Genomic DNA, 21007 nt, shown 5'->3' with positions numbered 1-21007 from the left:
GAAGTCTGAATGCTGTGCGTGCCCGTGTGTTAGTGCGTGTGTAAGTATGGCACTGGGTGCGTGCGTAGCCTACGTGCGTGCGCCGTGCCGTGCGCGCGCGCGTGTGTGTGTGTGTGTGTGTGTGTGTGTGTGTGTGTACGTCAAGTTCGGCCGTCCATAAGTCTACTAGTAGTCTTATTTACCGTGAATCCGTGCCATACATACGCCGCAGACACACTCAGTCGTACCGGTACGTGCACACACACTCTCTCTCTCTCTCGCTATCTCTCTCTTTCTCTCAAGCACGTCCGTCAGTGCGCGCACCGCACACACACACACACACACACACACACACATGCATGCATTCACAAACTCGGCACTCTCTGTCTCACCCTGTCTGTCTGTGTGTATACATACATACATATATATATATATATATCAATGCGTGTGTGTGTATGTATTCATCCTTCCTCACACGAAAAAAAACTTCAAGGTCGGGATTTCTCATAAGTCTAAAAATAACTCCTTTCCAGAAAACTTTTGACTGATCTGACCTGACCGGAAGTAAACAAGTAGACTTCCTGTGTACATTACTTCTGGTCACAAGCACTGTTGCTTGTTTGGTCGAGTTAAACACGAGAGCTGGGAGAGATCTGATCTGAAGATAATTTACAATGTGATCTGGATGTGATCGAACTCATCATGACGGTGAATCTGCCGAATGAAATCCGAAAATTTTGCAGTCATTCGTATCGCCTGCGACAGGTTTTCGAGGACACAAGACAATGTTTCGGGGATATAAATATCACGGGAAATTTTGATGGCAGTAAGTTCCCTTCGAGCTTTTGCACAGTTGCAGTTTCATAAACGATATTTGAAAGGGGAAGCCCGCTTTTTTTCTCTGTTTTTATGTTGATTTGATTCTTTACAAAATAAATGACTTCACTCTATTACCGGGTGTACTGTTTCACAAGGAATATTGAAGGGGATAGTACACATAAAATACAACAACAAAAAAGGAAATCATACCATGTTTACAGTAGGAATTAATTCTCTTTGCATATAAGTTGATAAGCGCATGTGAATGGGCATGCACACACTTGTCTTGTCTATAATCCTGTGGTAATCCCTATACATGGCAACAATCCACAGCACATTGTTTAATTAGTTGGGAAGCTGCTTAAATTTGTTTGGTTATTAAACTTAATATTGATGTACACCTCTGTTAACACTCAGATTCATATATATATATATATATATATACTAGTTTTGATCAAAACCCAAATCTCTAATGGATTGTTCTTTGGCACATAACCAACACTTTCCATAAAACTGGTTTTGAAAAATGTGATTCACAATTTTTTAGTTGTCTCCAGCAGGACAAACAAAGCAACAAACCAAAGTGAAAACATCACCTCCTTCACTGAGTTGAGAAGCAGTGAACAGTGAAACTGAAAGGACTTTTTTTTCAACACTTTTATTGAAGAAAACAGACATTGCATCAATTGACAAGATAGAGATCATGAAGCAAACACATTTGTATTGTACATCATGGTTGGTGTAGTGTGAACACAACAGACTTGGAATGTTTCCTTTTTCATAGTTATTGTAGTTAATTCTTTGCACTCTGTACATTTACCTAGTCAGCAGCTGTATCAGTGTATGCATTACATGCAAGGTGAGGGGAAGAGCAAAGCAACAATGGCTTTAAAAAGAACATGTTCAAAAGTAACAGAACTTATAATTATTATTATGTTGTGTCAGTATGACTTCGTAAGTTGATTTTAACATTATTTATTATGATAATATGACTGATATTATTAATTATTTTAATAATTACTATTAAGTTCCCCCCCCCCCCCCTCCCCGTTACAATGAGAATATAATGAGTATTAATCCATTCAACCCCGGCCAGGGAGCGTACTGCCATGGCAAGTTTCCATGCCATATTGGGGCAGAAAAATGCAGAAAATATACTGGGTTTTTTCTCCTCTATATTACTTGTGGACACATCCAAAAATACTATAGAAGTTAGTTCCCATTGCTTGTGGATTATAAATGTACAGAATATGTAGGAATTTGGCAAATGTTTCAAAGAGATGAATTTTGATGTCAGACCATTGTTTGAACACAGGACTCATCGAGTAAAGTCAAATTTTAATTTGTATTATTTTTCAGTCAAATGATCTGAGCAAATGGACTCTTCTGAGCAAAATTTAGAACAGATTAAATACATATGTCATAATTTTCATTGCAGTGAAATATTATTAATATACGAGGGTCATTCAATAAATAAGGTGAATTTTTCGGTATAAGGACTTCTAATACAGATAGAAGCTTACTTTTTTTCTTTTTTTTTCAACGTAGTCTCCCAGCACTGTCACACACTCTTCCCATCTGTGCACAAGCTTCCGTATTCCCTCAGCGTAAAAATCTTTGGACTGATGTCTCAGCCAGTCGCTCACAACACTTTTGACTTCATCGTCACTTTCAACACTGCTCCGTCCTTCTTTAAACAATTTAGCCCACTTGTAGACATTTTTTCGGCTGAAACATGTGGCACCATACACAGTTGACATTCTCCTAGGAATTTCAACTGGTTTGCACCCTTCAGCAACCAAAAACTTGATAACTGACCGCTGTTCAATCCTGGAGCATGCTTCTTGGTCGGCCATCTTTGTTTATCGCCAAAACTCTTAAAGTTTTTTTTAATCTGCAAAACAAATTAAATCCATGTGAAAAAGAAGTAAAACCCCAAAAAAAATTTTTTTAAAGTAAGCTTCTATCTGTATTAGAAGTCCTTATACCGAAAAATTCACCTTATTTATTGAATGACCCTCGTATATCTTGAAAATATGGCAACAGTTAATGGTGCTGTGTTCTTTTTTTCTTTTTCTTTTTTTTTCTTTTTTTTTTTATGCAGCTCCAATCGTAACGGCAGAACTGCTGAAAGAAGAGCAGGCAGAAATCATTCAGACAGTGGGCCATCCCCTGAGTTTGGTGGTGTTCGGGCAAACCCCCTATGCCAAATCACGCCTGATCAATGAGCTCCTCAACAAACCAGTGCTGCCATCCCTGGAACAAGATGCACAAGAGGGGAGCCGATGGCGCCTTGTGCGCTTTAGACAGAAAGACTCTGCCTCGTTCTTCAACCCTGCAAATCCCAGTTTCCTCATACCTGATGACTATGATCTGTGTGATAGTGTGGAGGCAGAACATTTGGCTTCAGACACCCTTCCACTACAGGAGTTGATAGTGTCTGAGTCCGATGCCCGAAGATTGAAGGATGGTCCTGGACAGGTGGCATGTTTGGAGGTGATACTGAGTCATCCGCTGTTGCGGTTTGGCACGCAAGTGGTGATGGCTCCCTCAGGCCCTGAAAGGGCGACGACAGAGGTGGTGGAACAGTGTGTGGGCAGTGGCCCATCTGTTCTACTGTACGCGTTTGCTAGTGACAATCTGGGTGAAAAGGTGAGTTTTGCTTTCACTGTTTCAGTGTGTGAAAAGATCTTTGCAATGATGCAAGTTCAGAAAGCTTTCTGAGCATTGAGCTCTTTCTTTTTAATTCACAATGCTCTTCACCAGTGCTAGTCTATTTGTTTTTCTTGGAACCAAAAAGGTTATGAGAATGGTAAACATTGTGTGTGTGTGTGGGGGGGGGGGTATGCACTGTGTATATTTGTAAATCTGTAGAAACAGTTAACCTCTCAACAAATGTTATGAACATAGTATGGACAGTGAATTATAGTTTTGCACAGTTGATGAATAAATACTTTGTAAATTATATTTATAGTTGTTTTTTATACCACGGTTTGTTTTTTTTAATATGAGCATTGACCTGTGAAAGGAAAAGCATGGAGTAAAATTTGATAATATGACATTCAACAAAATGTATTTGTTTATATTTAGATAGATAGATAGTAGGTAGAAAGATACTAAGATAGATAGATACATCTATAGATAGATAAGTAGATATATATATAGATTGATACAATGATAGGTAGATAAATAGATTGATCTATAGATATATAATAAAGCTGGATGTGTGTGTGTGGGAATGGAAAAAATGTGATGTATATTTGGTTTTCTTTTGGTATTACTACAGGAAGTGTCACTTTTAAAAATAATAATAAAATATTTACTACTTTATTTCCAGGATGTTCAAGATCTGGATACCATCAGCAAGGTCACCAATTCTCAGCCAATAGCATTTCTAAGGGTGCCACACCCAGGATCACGCACAACAGACACCGACCCACCAGACGGCGCTCCTCGCTCCTACTCCTACAGTGTACAGCAGGGTCAGTTAGACTCATCTTGCAACCCGGTGTCACTGGCAAAGTCCCACAACCACAGCATGGGCAGCAGTGCCAACAGTTGCAGACCTCACATCTCTACAAACAGTGCCACAGACCCACACTCGCAGTTCCCCACCACAGACTTGTACCAGCAGCTCTGCGTGCTGGGCTACTTGCCAAGCTCTGAGGAAGAAGCGATGCATCGGCACCGGCTGTCCCAAGACTACTTCATGATGGAGAGCATCCTCATAGAGCGCTTCCACGAATTCATACCCCTGTTCTCACAGTTTTCCCGGCGGGCGTTCCAGAGGTACCTTATCAATGCAGCCACAGTCATGAACAATGCCCACACCCGCAGCCTCAACATGTTCATCCTGTCCGCCTTCGACATGTCGCGGGACATCATCATCACGCCCAGGAAGCTGGAGTTTGCCAAGGCCAAGGAGGAGGAGCTGTACCGCTCACTCATGGCCGTGGCTGTGTCCAAGATCAGCGACATCAAGGAAATTGTGACTCGCACGATTCACAATCTGTCGGAGGACATCCAGGAGGATGCCGCCAAGTTTGACTTCACTCTTCATGGTAAGTTATGACACAGTGCGGGGGTACTGTCAGCATGTAAACATGTTTGACTTCACTCTTCATGGTAAGTTATGACACAGTGCGAGAGTACCGTGAGCATGTAAACAAGTTTGACTTCACTCTTCATGGTAAGTTATGACACAGTGCGGGGGTACTGTCAGCATGTAAACAAGTTTGACTTCACTCTTCATGGTAACTTATGACACAGTGCGGGGGTACTGTCAGCATATAAACAAGTTTGACTTCACTCTTCATGGTAAGTTATGACACAGTGCCGGGGTACTGTCAGCATGTAAACAAGTTTGACTTCACTCTTCATGGTAACTTATGACACAGTGCGGGAGTACTGTCAGCATGTAAACAAGTTTGACTTCTCTCTTCATGGTAACTTATGACACAGTGCGGGGGTACTGTCAGCATGTAAACAAGTTTGACTTCTCTCTTCATGGTAACTTATGACACAGTGCGGGAGTACTGTCAGCATGTAAACAAGTTTGACTTCACTCTTCATGGTAAGTTATGACACAGAGCGGGGGTACTGTCAGCATGTGAACAAGTTTGACTTCACTCTTCATGGTAACTTATGACACAGTGTGGGGGTACTGTCAGCATGTAAACAAGTTTGACTTCACTCTTCATGGTAAGTTATGACACAGTGCGGGGGTACTGTCAGCATGTAAACATGTTTGACTTCACTCTTCATGGTAACTTATGACACAGAGCGGGGGTACTGTCAGCATGTAAACAAGTTTGACTTCACTCTTCATGGTAACTTATGACACAGTGTGGGGGTACTGTCAGCATGTAAACAAGTTTGACTTCACTCTTCATGGTAAGTTATGACAAGAGCGGGGGTACTGTCAGCATGTAAACAAGTTTGACTTCACTCTTCATGGTAACTTATGACACAGAGCGGGGGTACTGTCAGCATGTAAACAAGTTTGACTTCACTCTTCATGGTAACTTATGACACAGTGTGGGGGTACTGTCAGCATGTAAACAAGTTTGACTTCACTCTTCATGGTAACTTATGACACAGTGTGGGGGTACTGTCAGCATGTAAACAAGTTTGACTTCACTCTTCATGGTAACTTATGACAAGAGCGGGGGTACTGTCAGCATGTAAACAAGTTTGACTTCACTCTTCATGGTAAGTTATGACACAGAGCGGGGGTACTGTCAGCATGTAAACAAGTTTGACTTCACTCTTCATGGTAAGTTATGACACAGTGCGGGGGTACTGTCAGCATGTAAACAAGTTTGACTTCACTCTTCATGGTAAGTTATGACACAGTGCGGGGGTACTGTCAGCATGTAAACAAGTTTGACTTCACTCTTCATGGTAACTTATGACACAGTGTGGGGGTACTGTCAGCATGTAAACAAGTTTGACTTCACTCTTCATGGTAAGTTATGACACAGTGCGGGGGTACTGTCAGCATGTAAACAAGTTTGACTTCACTCTTCATGGTAACTTATGACACAGAGCGGGGGTACTGTCAGCATGTAAACAAGTTTGACTTCACTCTTCATGGTAACTTATGACACAGAGCGGGGGTACTGTCAGCATGTAAACAAGTTTGACTTCACTCTTCATGGTAAGTTATGACACAGTGTGGGGGTACTGTCAGCATGTAAACAAGTTTGACTTCACTCTTCATGGTAACTTATGACACAGTGCGGGAGTATTGTCAGCATGTAAACAAGTTTGACTTCACTCTTCATGGTAACTTATGACACAGTGCAAGAGTACCGTGAGCATGTAAACAAGTTTGACTTCACTCTTCATGGTAACTTATGACACAGAGCGGGGGTACTGTCAGCAGACAGAAAGTGGTGATAAAGTTCTGTGAATCAACTTGATGGTTCATGCATTTTTCTTTGCCTCATGCTCAGCACGCAATGCATGAGGGTACTGTTACTAGTGTTAGCATGTAAATAAGAGACAGAAAATGGCGATAAAGTTCTGTTAATCAGCTTGATGGTTCATTTATTATTCTTTGCCTTATTCAGTTATTGTCAACACACAATACTTGGAGGGTACTGTGAGCATGTTAACATGAGACAGAAAGTGGTGTCAGTAATGTTGATGGTTATTTTATTTTCCATAGAGCTCTTTGTATTTTCCGGGTAGTTGTTTTTGTTTTGTTTTTTCATTGAACTGTACATCACTTGTAGCTATTAATCTAGAGCAGTAGTATAGATCATATGATTTGCAAATCACACTCAAAGAGTCATACAGACTACAGTAAATTCGTCACTACAGTATACAAGATAATATATAGATAGTTCAGTGAATCATATTTATTATTAGCTATACTGTAATACAGGAGACGCTATGGCAGAGTCAGTCAGACGTTGGACTTAACTCTCTCCATACGAACGGCGAAAGAGTCGACGTTAACAGCGTTTCCTCCCAATTACCACCATCAAAATATTACAAGCGGAAGGCTCTTACACTGAATGTTGACAAAGAATACCACATTTCTGACGACAGAAGCTAAAGGTTGGGTCATTGAGACACCCACTGGACATCCGAGGTGTCTGTGTAGAGGAGAAGAGAGGACTGGCCGTAATGAGTGAGTTAAGAATCTGTATTCTCCAGTGATCAGGGTTCAAGGCCCTCTTTCAGCATGGTAATGTGTCCTAAAACTGTGTAAAACTAAAAGGCACTGTACTCCAGTTTTCCCCCACTCCACCCAGATGTGACTGGGGCGAAGAGAGAGGGCCAGGAGTAGAGGGCCCAGAGTGTCGGCGAATCGATTGCGATCGCACCTTAATTTTAGCATGATTCCCCAATCGAGCTACATAATTATGTGACCTGGTTGGAGACATAATTTGACAACAAACAAGAACGCCAGAGAATCGACAGACAGGCAGAAAATACGAAAAAAAAAACCAACTTAGCCGTATGAAGAGCACAGGAACAGGAGTCATGATGGCTGCTGTCAAAAGAGGGCGCTAGCTAGCGGGACAAAGGGGAAGTTACCTACTTCCGGGAGGTTATCGGCCGTAGTTTCGTTTTCTCCACATAAGCGGATAGTAGTTTGCACAGGACAGGAATGTCAGACCCCTGCTGGAGTCTGCACTAGTTGGGTCACGGTAAGTATGTTATTTAAACGTAATTTTAGATAGAAAATTTCCTTTTTCCCCCACTCCACCCAGATGTGACTGGGGCGAGGAGGTGGGTTTAAAACTACTGAAGCAGAGGACTGTGGGCCCCGTCTTCCTATACTGAGCCAGAGAGTGATAGACACCGGCCGGGGCCAATGAAGAAAGGCAGCGTGAAGCACCCAAAAGCAAAAAGAAAAAAGGAGAGGAAAAAAAAGGGAAGGAAAAAAGAGAAAATGAAAAGAATAAAGCAATGATAAAAGATAGGGGTGCTCCGTTTTCTGCATGCAACTGAGGCCCCACCTTTTTTTTTTTTTTTTTTTTTTTTTTTTTTTTTTTTTAAAGAAAAAAGAAGAAAAAAAAAAGTGACAGACATAGTAGCTCCATATGAACTCACAGCAGCCTCATGACCATGAAAGGCTATGGTACTTTTAACCTTAACCTTAAAACTTATGCCGTTGTATTGCTTCAATCAAAAATGAAACGCTTGTCAAAATGAATCATCTTGTAAATTTGTCTTTAATTCTGTTGTTATTGCAAGACCATACATTATATATATATATATATATATATATATATATATATATATATATATATATATATACACACACACTTGTGACCCAGCTAAAGTTACATTTTGAATGCCAAACATTGTCATTCATTGTGCCTCTCACTGACTGCAGGCATTGAAGTGAAGCAGGGGAGAGTGTCACCACAAGATGTCCATGCCTGCACAGAGAAGCTCCAGGACATGGTGTTGTCACGCATCAACAGCCATGTGGCCAATGAACTCCTCTGCTCTTTTCGGATCTTGAGAGACTCTTACACTGGTTGGTGTTCAGTTGATTACCGAGTGCTGTGAAAATTAGCTTTGTTTATAAAACATGTGGATGCATTCATATAGATAGATAGATAGATAGATATGTGCATATATATATACACACACACACACACACACACACACACACACACACACACACACACACACACACAGTCATACACACAATTATAATCACACACACACATACACACACAAAGATATGCACGCAAGCTCACAGTCACGGACACACAGAGTCACATACACACAGAGAATTATGCACACACACAGAGTCATATTCACACACACACACACACACATTAAGATTGAAATGTTAAATCTATCATTATCCACATTTCTATCTTTTCTTTTATTCTTTTTAAAGGGCTGAACTTAAGCTAACCTCTTCTCTCTCTTCTCTGTCTCTCTCTCTCTCGGTCTCTCTCTGTCTCTCTCTTGTTGACCATTGCTACATTATTATACTATGATAATATACTATGGATGATTGTATTAATTTATATGATAAACTACGATAATATACCAACTGTGCTTTGTGTGTGTTTGTCAGTCAGAGTATACATAATATGTCTGTGTGTGAACTTTGTGCATGTGATGGTTACTGTTCCTCTTTGTGCGCATGTTTATCAAGTGAGAGTGTTAGTGTACGTTTTTATGTAGGTATGTATGGTTCTGTAGGAGCATCTCTGTGTGCCTGGCTCAGTGCGTATAAAGTTGTTACATTGTCTCACCTTATTTTTTTAATCCTTGTGAAAGAAAATTTTTTAATTTGTTCAAATTCTGTACTTTCTTTTCTTTTTCTTTTGTGTTCATGGGCTGCAACTCCCACGTTCACTCATATATTATTATATAAGCGAGTGGGCTTTTACGTGTATGACTGTTTTTAACCCACCATGTAGTCAGCCATACTTCGCTTTCGGGGGTGTGCATGCTGGGTATGTTCTTGTTTCCATAACCCAACGAACGCTGACATGGTTTACAGGATCTTTAATGTGCGCATTTGATCTTCTACTTGCATATACACACGAAGGGGGTTCAGGCACTGGCAGGTCTGCGCATATGTTGACCTGGGAGATTGTAAAAATCTCCACCCTTTACCCACCAGGCGGCGTCACCATGATTCGAACCCAGGACCCTCAGATTGACAGTCCAACGCTTTAACCATTCGGCTATTGCGCCCGTCAAATTCTGTACATGTCTTATTTTTTAATGTGTACAATGGCAGGCACTTTGACACGCTGCTTGGAGAGCCTGGAGGAACAGACTGACTCCTCCAAAGATTCAAAAACAACAGACGCTCTCAAACAGGTAATTTTTAGTTAATGATGATAATAATAATAATTATAATCAGAATAATAATATGATCATTCATAACTTTTCTATGGCGTGATATCCAGTACTAATGCTGCTCAAAACGCCTTGCGTCATCCAGATAAACAAAACATAAAAATATTACAACAGCTCAAGTTCATCTTGGCTTGTCCAGCACAGGTCCACAGCACGCAAGTCTGTTTTGGGGAGACAGTGTTTTCACAGCATGCAAGGGGAATGCGTTTGAATCTGGCCTCTGTTTTTTGTTGTTGTTTTTTTTTTCTTTCTAAGGGTGGAAAGTGTTTCAGTGATCTCCCAGGTGTCAACATGCAAGCAAACCTGCTAGCGCCTGAACCTCCTCCATGTGTATGCACATCCAGAAGGCTAAATGTGCACTATAAAGATCCTGTAATCCATATCAGCGTTTTGTGGGTTCTGGAAGAAGAGCATACCCAGCATGCACACCCTTGAAAACAGAGTATGGCTACATATATGGTGGAGTAAAAAAAAAAAAACAACAACAAAGAACAAAATAACAGATATTTTTTGCTTTGGCAATCAGATAAACACTGGGATGGGCACTAATTGACCACTCTGCAGTACCATTTTCCTATATATAGCTTTCTTATGTATTTTCATGTGGCGTTGAAATGGGGGTGTTTTCACCTTTTTATGATTTTTTGTTAAGTTTTGGATGATGAGTTAAGTGGAAGGGCTTACGTCCTCAGCGCTACCTATTCTTTTTTGCCTTAAGGAGCTTATTGGTTAAGATGATGTATTGTGAACTGTGTTGTTTTGCAGGTGCACATGTGTGTGTTTTCTGCTGTTGGTTATTGTTTTTATGGGTGGGTGAGGGGGGTGGTGGTTTTGCTGCGTTTTCCAGATGTGACAGTATTTTGTGTTTAATGTGGTTGAATTTTGTATTCGTTTGAGCAGTCCTGATATGGCTGCATTCAGTCGGCTGAACTATAATTAAAAGCATTAGATTCAATGTCAGATGTCTTTTTGGTGCAGATTCTGAATGCTGCCTATCAGGTGGAGATCACAGTGCACTCCAGTTCCTCCTTCATCAGCAGTCTGCTGGAGAAGATGAAACAGGTGAGAGGTTCTTTCATAAAATGTATACATATACATATATATATATATCTTCTTTTTCTTCTTCTTCTTCCTCTTCTTTTTCTTCTTCTTTTTGTTCTTTATCTTCTCCCTTGACTCTTTGAAGAGAGTCATTGGGGCGCGGCACAAAAGAGCTGTTCACCAGATTCCTCCAGGTCTAATGGTTGTGTGACAAAGCCTGGGTCTCTGCAAATGGTTCTCATGTCCATTCTATAATGTTGTCTGCCCATTGCATCTTCTGTTATACTATTTAGAATTACGTATGATTATTAGTGCATGTGAGTATGTGTGTGTGTGTTTGGAAAGGGAATGAAGGTGAGGGTGAGGGAGGGGCGGTAAAAAACAAGAAAAGTTAATGAGGACATTTGACAGCATGTGTGTGTGTGTGTGTGTGTGTGCATGTGAGGTTCTGTGTGTGTTTTTTTAAAGGGATGGGAGGTTTGACAGCTGTCTATTCGGTGGCTTTTACCATTTTACTGCTTGTTTGTACCTGCTGTTGTCTGCACATTCTTTAGATTTTCATTTATTTGTAATGAACTTTGAAGGAGGGGCAGATGTCAGTCTTTCAATGGGCATTCGTATTATAAGAACTGGAATGTTAGAGATGTTAGTCTTGGATTTGACAATCAAACATCATTGTGCCCTGGCACTGTCAATCACCATCACTGGCTCAGAAATGTTGTTTGCTTCAGTAGATCATTGGACTGAACAACCATCAGATGTTGGCTGTCAGTTTTATCATTGCCGTTGTCATCACCATGAGTCACTGAAATGTGTGCTGGGCTTTCAAAGACTGATGAGACAATGTGCCTCTTTCAGATGATGAGGTCAATGCCGTGGAACAGCCCTCCGGAGGTGACGCCCGAGTGGAAAAGGAAGGTGGCCCTAGACATGCTGTCCAGCCTCAGTGAAACCAAGTGAGTGGAGACGACGACACCAGAAATTCAGGGTTCTAACAGTCATGGAATCTGGGAAGTTTTGGAAAAACAGGAATCTGACCTTTTGTTTTTTTCCAGGGGTTGAAAAGTTGTGGACGTAAGGGTTTTACTCCACAAGGTCTGGAAAAGGTTTGGAATTTTCATGATGCTTTTCACCACACCTGCAGTATTGAAGAAGAATTTGATCCAACAAAACAAAAAGAGAGAAAGAGAAGGACAAAAACCAGTTAAGAAAATGAAAATTAAATAAATGACCTCTGGGAGAGTTCAACGCAGCCCACACCATGGCCCTCACACACACACACACACACACACACACACACACGCACACACACACACTCGAACACACACACACACACACACACACAAATAGACAGATATTTTACACAGATGAATAGATTGATTAGAAGAAATGAATGTGTGGCATTGTATTGGTGTTTATAGATACATACATATATATATGTGTCATGTTTTTTTAATGTGCAGATGTACGTTATTATGCACTATAGATGTGTGTGTGTGTGTATACTTATGGATTGTTTCATGTGACACACTTTGAGTCCATTACATGGGGAGTTTACACCACACAAGTACTGTATATCATCATGGTTAATTCCCAGACTAGAATGGGCCATGGCAGGGTAGATCCATTATATGGGGAGTTTGCACCATATAAGTACTATATATCATCATGGTTAATTCCCAGACTAGAATGGGCCATGGCAGGGTAGATCCATTATATGGGGAGTTTGCACCATATAAGTACTATATATCATCATGGTTAATTCCCCAACTGGAATGGGCCATGGCAGGGTAGATCTATTATATGGAGAGTTTGCACCATATAAGTACTATCTATCATCATGGTTAATTCCCCAACTGGAATGGGCCATGGCAGGGTAGATCCATTATATGGGGAGTTTGCACCATATAAGTACTATATATCATCATGGTTAATTCCCAGACTAGAATGGGCCATGGCAGGGTAGATCCATTATATGGGGAGTTTGCACCATATAAGTACTATCTATCATCATGGTTAATTCCCCATCTGGAATGGGCCATGGCAGGGTAGATCTATTATATGGAGAGTTTGCGCCATGTAAGTACTATCTATCATCATAGTTAATTCCCCAACTGGAATGGGCCATGGCAGGGTAGATCTATTATATGGAGAGTTTGCACCATGTAAGTACTATCTATCATCATGGTTAATTCCCCAACTGGAATGGGCCATGGCAGGGTAGATCTATTATATGGAGAGTTTGCGCCATGTAAGTACTATCTATCATCATGGTTAATTCCCAGACTGGCGCGGTTGATGGCGGGGAAGATCCGGGAGAGACTGCAGCACTCCCACGCGGCCTTCACAGCGGCCCTGGGACAGCTGCAGGCCAAGCATGAGGGTCGTCTGAACAGCATCGAGGAGCAGCGCCTCAAACTGCGCAAAGTGCACGCCCCACGCCTGGCCAAGCTGGCGCTGGAGTCCACCTCGCTTCGGGACATGGTCCTCTTTGGTAACATGGCATTTGGCTTCGGGGCTTTGGGGTTGGTTTTTTTTGTGTCTTTTTGTTTGTTTGGGGGGTGTTTTTTTCGGGGGGGGGGGGGGGGGGTTTGGGGGGGTTGGGTGGTGTTTCAAGGGGATGGGGGGGTTCAAGCAGGAGGAGGTGGGGGGGACCTCACAAAAACCGTGAGCAAAGACCTCAGCCCTGATCAATTTGACATCAAGCTTTGCACTTCTTATTTTGGGGAAGTGTCTGGGTTTGTTCCAATGTACCTGTTATTTACCTGTGTGCTAGCTGAATCAATAGCACAAGCAGCATTGATTTGTTATGTACCTTGTGAATGGAGAGAGAACTTTAGCACTCTTTACTGTTTGTTAATCGTTTGTTCTCCTGACCTCGTTTATTCATTATACATTTTTTTTGTATTTATTGTCATTTTATGCTCAGTTTATCATGAAGCATTTCATTATTTATTTCCTTTTAATCATTTCTCATTTCATGAGAAATGATACTCAGTACATATATTGAACAGCAGTGTTGTTTCAAGATCATTGCTATTAGCTGTGCTCCACAAAGTGATCACCAACTTGTGTGACATGTTTACACCAGGTATGCCTTCCATGGGGCGAGAGATTGGTCGAGGGCAGTATGGAGTTGTCTACTCATGCGACAAGTGGGCAAACTACTCTCCAGTGGCCATCAAGTCAGTTGTGCCCCCTGATGAGAAACATTGGAATGATCTTTCCTTGGAGTTCTTCTACACCAAGTGAGACGAATAGTTAGCATTTATTTCATGTGAAAATTTGGATAGATTATTTGGATAGATGACAAATAATAGAAAGTGAGATTTCTCAAAGACAATGAGATTATGTATGTAATTTACGATTTCATCATGTTACTTTTTGCCAGGATGCTGACCCTTGCTGCTCTTCGAGTAAATGTGTCTTGTATTGTACGATTTAATCAGAACTTCTTTTGCCAGTGTGTGACACTGACAGTATGAGCTTGATTCATTATTTAGGCTTTATTGTTGACAAACTATTCACTGCCCATGTCATTGCTGTCATAATTCATAAACAAATCAGTAATTTCTGCTGCAGTCTCTGGGCTCATGATAATATTTTCTAAGGTGATTAAAATTACTAAACATTTGCAAATTACGCTTCTCGATGGAAGCATTTCAGCAAAACAAAGCAGTCTCTGGGCTCATGATAATATTTTCTAAGGTGATTAAAATTACTAAACATTTGCAAATTACGCTTCTAGATGGAAGCATTTCAGCAAAACAAAGCAAATTCTGCGGGATGAAAGTAAACAAAATAGGACAAGTGCTTTGATACAAGAATACTCTCAGCTGGTCTGCAGGGGAAGTAAGAATAGTGCTAATAATAGTAATTATCTTGTACCTGCAATAGAGTGGGACAACTGAAAGGAAAAAACAACCTTACAATATCCTCTACTTTGTTTTTCTTTTGTGTTGTGCATGTGTGCTGGCAGTTATCATTTAATTGACCTGTGTTTTTGGCTAGGCTATAAGCAATAAAGACGGATAGGTAGAGGCTAAAAAAAAAATAGAAAAAAAATTTTAAGCCTTGTATTGAGCAATACAATTTTTTTTTTTTTTTTTAAAGAAAAAAAGAGAGAAAGAAACTGTGCACTCAATGCATTTGCATGTAGCCAACAACAACAATAACAACAACAAAAACAGAAGAAAAAAAAAAGGATACATAGGTAGATAGATAAGTAACATTTGCATGCACTTGAGTGTATGAGAATGATGTGTGAGATAAGTAACATTTGCATGCACTTGAGTGTACGAGAATGATGTGTGTTTCTGTCTTTTTACACAGAAATATTTCGACCATTGATTATTTATGTTGTCTTTCTGTATTTTTACACAGAAGAAGTATCCCAGCCAGTGATTATCTTTGTTATTTATCTGTCTTTTTGTACAGAAATATTCCCACCGGTGACAGTGATCATTTTTATGTCTTTCTGTCTTTATACAGTGAAATATCCCAACCAGTGATTTTCTTGGTTATTTGTCTGTCTTTTTACACAGAATTATCCCCACACGCGATAATTTTTATGTGCCCTTCTGTCTTTTCACACAGAAGTATCCCAGCCAGTGATTATCTTTGTTATTCATCTGTCTTTTTGTATGAAGTATCCATACAGGTGATAATTTTTATGTGTCATTTTGTCTTTTTACACAGAAAGATCCCTACCAGTGATTATCTTTGTTGTTAATCTGTACGCAAATATCCCCACAGGTGATAATTTTTGTGTATCTTTCTGTCTTTTTACACAGAAGTCTCCCAACCAAAGATTATCTTTGTTGTTTACACAGAAATGTCCCGGCCAGTGATTACCTTTGTTATTCGTCCATCTTTCTGTACCAACAGGAACATTCCAGACCATCCGCGGGTGGTGGCACTGCGAGGGTCTGTGCTGGACTACATGTATGGCGGAGGGATGACGCCAGCTGTGCTGCTGGTGATGGATCGACTCCAGAGGGACCTACACACTGCCATCATGCAGAATCTGGACTGGTGCAACAGGTAACATGGATGTTGTCTGTGTGTGGTGGGGTGGGTGTTTGCTTGTTTCATACCCTTCTGGAACAGCTGTATATATGCTGTGGAAACATGTAAAAATTGGACTGGTGCAACAGGTAACATGGATGTTGTCTGTGTGTGGTGGGGTGGGTGTTTGCTTGTTTCATACCCTTCTGGAACAGCTGTATATATGCTGTGGAAACATGTAAAAATTGGACTGGTGCAACAGGTAACATGGATGTTGTCTGTTTGTGGTGAGGTGGTGGGTGGGTTGGTGTTTGCATGCATGCATACCATAGCTGTATGTGTGCTATGGAAACGTGTAAAAATTGGACCAGTGCAACAGGTAGTGTGGATGTTGTCCGTGTGTGGTGAGGTGGTGGGTGGGTGTTTGTTTGTGTGTGTACTGTTCTGGAATAGCCGTATATGTGCTGTGGAAATGTGTGTAAAAATTGGGACTGTTTGTCTTTGTGTCATGTGTGTGTGTTTGTGTGTGTGAGTGTTTGTTAACTGCAGATTGTTGTATCTGGATGTGATTGTGCATGTGTATGTGCATGTGCGTTTGAGTTAGACATATTATGGGCTCTTTTGATATGCTGATTTATATTTGCTGTCTGTATTATTGACGTTTATATTTTTTCTGAGATTACATAATGTACTGTGGTATGTCATGATTGTTTTATGGGAGACATTGCAGTGTAGATGACTGTTGTTGATCAGACTGCTGTTGTCGATTGACAAGGGAATCGCAGTGTGGATCACTAATGCAAAGTGTTGTTGATCAGACTGTAGGTATCAATAGATCCCTGATGCAAAGTGTTGTTGATCAGACTGTAGGTATCAATAGATCACTAATGCAAAGTGTTGTTGATCAGACTGTAGGTATCAATAGATCCCTGATGCAAAGTGTTGTTGATCAGACTGTAGGTATCAATAGATCCCTGATGCAAAGTGTTGTTGATCAGACTGTAGGTATCAATAGATCACTAATGCAAAGTGTTGTTGATCAGACTGTAGGTATCAATAATAGATCCCTGATGCAAAGTGTTGTTGATCAGACTGCAGGTATCAATAGATCCCTGATGCAAAGTGTTGTTGATCAGACTGCAGGTATCAATAGATCCCTGAGGCAAAGTGTTGTTGATCAGATTGCAGGTGTCGATTGACGTAGTGGAAGGCCTCAGGTTTCTACACAGCCAGGGGTTGGTCCATCGTGACGTCAAGCTGAAAAACGTCCTGGTGAGTTAATGAATTTTCTTTAATTTTGTTTACTGAGGGAAGTGGAATAAGCAAGGACATGCAATACAATACAAAATACAAAAGTGATAATAAGTAAATAAAAAAAAAAATTTTTAAATAAAGTTTCTGGTCAATGATTGTTTTGTCCAATTAGACAATGGTTAAAAAGTTCAGGTTAAAGATCGCATAGCCTTTTATGGTATTGAAGGCAGTGGATCCACTGTGTCTAGGCCTTGGCATAGGATGGTGTGGCCCAGTACTTTTCTTCCACCATTTTCACCTTTCCCATTCAAAAAGTCAGGTACCAGTCCACACCTGGGTGGAGTGAGGAAAATCAGAGTCAGGTGCCAAGGACATGGCACCATTCAGAAACAGGGACCTGAACCCTGGTCACTGGTGTTCACTGGATCACAAGTCCAGAGCCTAACCAGCCGTAGCCATGGCACCTCCAGTAAGAGATCAAATTTAGGCTGCAGTTGTTAGAATATGAAACAGCAAACTAGCGCATTAATTTTCTGTTCCACATGGGCACATAACTTACTGCTGAAATACTGATCTTGTGGCAGGGTTCTTTCAGATTTTTAATTATCAAATTTGAAAACTTTTGAAAAATTTTAAATAAAACAAAAACAAAAAAAAGACAACCTTTGAAACAACGAAAACCAAGATTTTAAACTATGGTGTCAGGAATCCGAATGAAAGCACAGTATGTTGAGTGCCAGCTTGAATGAGTCGTCTGAGGCAACGCAGATGAAAACTATGATTTTGTCTCAAAAAGACCCTTTGGGGATTGGGTTTTTGTTTTGTTTTTATTAATCATCATTATCCTTTTAAATTTGAATTCATTTGGAACATTTAGCTGCTGTGCTTTGTTAATCAGCAAATCAGAAACAGTTTGGGATTGTTTGCAGTAAAGACAGCCAAATTTTTAAACTTTCACAAACTTGGATTTTTTTTTTTTTTTTTTTTTTTTTTTTGGTAAGACTTTTAATAACTTTAAAAAGCTCGCCTTGTTTTCTTTCTTTTTTTTCCGCTTTTTAAAAAAATTTTACTTTTTATTTTGTTTTATGTGTATGGACTTCAATCTTGTTGTCTGCGCAGCTGGACAAAGACAACCGTGGCAAGATCAGCGATCTGGGGTTCTGCAAGCCTGAAGCCATGATGTCAGGCAGCATTGTGGGAACGCCCATCCACATGGCTCCAGAGCTTGTCACAGGTGTCTATGACAACAGCGTGGATGTCTACGCTTTCGGCATCCTCTTTTGGTACGTCTGCGCTGGCCATGTGCAGATGCCCATGGCGTTTCGGCATTGCCACAACAAAGACGAGCTGTGGAGCGACGTCAAGGAAGGTCAGAATCATTAATGATAATAATAGTAATGAAAATGATGACGATGATGATAACACCATCACCAACAACAACAATTATAGTAATAAGAACGATAATAATAACAATAACAATAATTATACCACCATCAACAACAACAGTAATAATAATTAATAACAATAAGAGGAAGAATAAAGAGATGGTGTCCAAGGTACAGAGAATTGTGACAGACACTATGAAACACTTTTGTTTCCATGACTGTGACCAGAGCTTGTTTGTTGTTTCAGGACTGTGACCAGAGCTTCTTGTTGTTTCAGGACTGCGACCAGAGCTTGCTTCTTGTTGTTTCAGGACTGTGACCAGAGCTTGTTGTTTCAGGACTGTGACCAGAGCTTGTTTGTTGTTGTTTCAGGACTGTGACCAGAGCTGCTTGTTTCAGGACTGTGACCAGAGCTTGTTTGTTGTTGTTTCCAGGACTGCGACCAGAGCTTGTTTGTTGTTGTTACAGGACTGCGACCAGAGCTTGTTTGTTGTTGTTTCAGGACTGTGACCAGAGCTTGTTTGTTGTTGTTTCAGGACTGTGACCAGAGCTTGTTTGTTGTTGTTTCAGGACTGTGACCAGAGCTTGTTTGTTGTTTCAGGACTGCGACCAGAGCTTGTTTGTTGTTGTTTCAGGACTGTGACCAGAGCTTGTTGTTTCAGGACTGTGACCAGAGCTTGTTTGTTGTTGTTTCAGGACTGTGACCAGAGCTTGTTGTTTCAGGACTGTGACCAGAGCTTGTTTGTTGTTGTTTCCAGGACTGCGACCAGAGCTTGTTGTTTCAGGACTGTGACCAGAGCTTGTTTGTTGTTGTTTCAGGACTGTGACCAGAGCTTGTTGTTTCAGGACTGTGACCAGAACTTGTTTGTTGTTGTTTCCAGGACTGCGACCAGAGCTTGTTTGTTGTTGTTACAGGACTGCGACCAGAGCTTGTTGTTTCAGGACTGTGACCAGAGCTTGTTTGTTGTTGTTTCAGGACTGTGACCAGAGCTTGTTTGTTGTTGTTTCAGGACTGTGACCAGAGCTTCTTGTTGTTTCAGGACTGCGACCAGAGCTTGCTTCTTGTTGTTTCAGGACTGTGACCAGAGCTTGCTTCTTGTTGTTTCAGGACTGTGACCAGAGCTTGTTGTTTCAGGACTGTGACCAGAGCTTGTTTGTTGTTGTTTCAGGACTGTGACCAGAGCTTGTTGTTTCAGGACTGTGACCAGAGCTTGTTTGTTGTTGTTTCCAGGACTGCGACCAGAGCTTGTTTGTTGTTGTTACAGGACTGCGACCAGAGCTTGTTGTTTCAGGACTGCGACCAGAGCTTGTTGTTTCAGGACTGCGACCAGAGCTTGTTGTTTCAGGACTGCGACCAGAGCTTGTTGTTTCAGGACTGCGACCAGAGCTTGTTTGGTGTTGTTTCCAGGACTGCGACCAGAGCTTGTTGTTTCCAGGACTGCGACCAGAGCTTGTTGTTTCAGGACTGTGACCAGAGCTTGTTGTTTCAGGACTGTGACCAGGGCTTGTTTGTTGTTGTTTCAGGACTGCGACCAGAGCACCTGCCGGTGTTCACGGATGAGTGCTGGCTGCTGATGCAGAGCTGCTGGCAGGGGGACCCAGGCGCAGCGCCCCTACCTGGGCGACGTGGAGGCTGTCCTGTGCTCCATGCACCGTAGGGTGTGCAGCAGGCAGGGGGACTCGAACGCCCCTGCTGACCACCACAGCCCCAGCGGCACCAGGGGCAGGAGGAGGAGCCGTAGAATGTCCTCCACCTCCTCCACCAGCCGTGCAGACTCCTCACGGCAAAGCCAGTCTTTGTGGGAGCAGGCCGTTGATGCCGTGTGCTTGTGAATGGGGGGCAGGAGATGAGGGAGTGATGGGTGGAGAGGGGGGCATGGGGAGAGAATGAATGTATGAATCTTTATTTTCCACAAAGAGAAAGAGAGAGAACAATGAACAACTTCAGTGTCATCAGTCACTAGTGAACATATTTGACTTGAGGGATACATGTCTTGTCCATTTGCAAATGGAGGGGTGTGGGGGTGGAGGGCATGTGTGCATTGTGAGAGAGAGAAGGAGAAAGAGAGAGAGAGGATATTTGATTGTGAATGGAGGCTTGTGTGCACTGTGTGTGAGATAGAGATACAGAGAAAGAGAAGAGAGAGAAATTACAATTGAAATCAAGA

General features: G+C 41.4%; 1 protein-coding gene across 1 annotated transcript; it reads left to right on the top strand.

The window, feature by feature from the left end:
• The first annotated feature begins 589 nt into the window (after window positions 1-589).
• LOC143285025 (dual serine/threonine and tyrosine protein kinase-like) lies at window positions 590-20745 on the top strand. Its single transcript, XM_076592199.1, is given in 14 exon segments — window positions 590-805; window positions 2903-3450; window positions 4136-4859; window positions 8654-8800; window positions 10031-10113; window positions 11131-11214; window positions 12052-12149; window positions 13479-13687; window positions 14285-14441; window positions 16081-16236; window positions 17382-17472; window positions 18574-18823; window positions 20364-20437; window positions 20439-20745. Coding segments are annotated over 14 exon segments (2979 nt in total). The 5' UTR covers window positions 590-681; the 3' UTR covers window positions 20673-20745.
• The last annotated feature ends 262 nt before the right edge of the window (window positions 20746-21007 follow it).

Source organism: Babylonia areolata, chromosome 8 (genome assembly GCF_041734735.1).
Source record: "Babylonia areolata isolate BAREFJ2019XMU chromosome 8, ASM4173473v1, whole genome shotgun sequence".
NCBI classification, from domain to species: domain Eukaryota; kingdom Metazoa; phylum Mollusca; class Gastropoda; order Neogastropoda; family Buccinidae; genus Babylonia; species Babylonia areolata.
The sequence above is the reverse complement of the archived record's forward strand: the minus strand, read 5'-3'. Positions and strand labels throughout refer to the sequence as shown.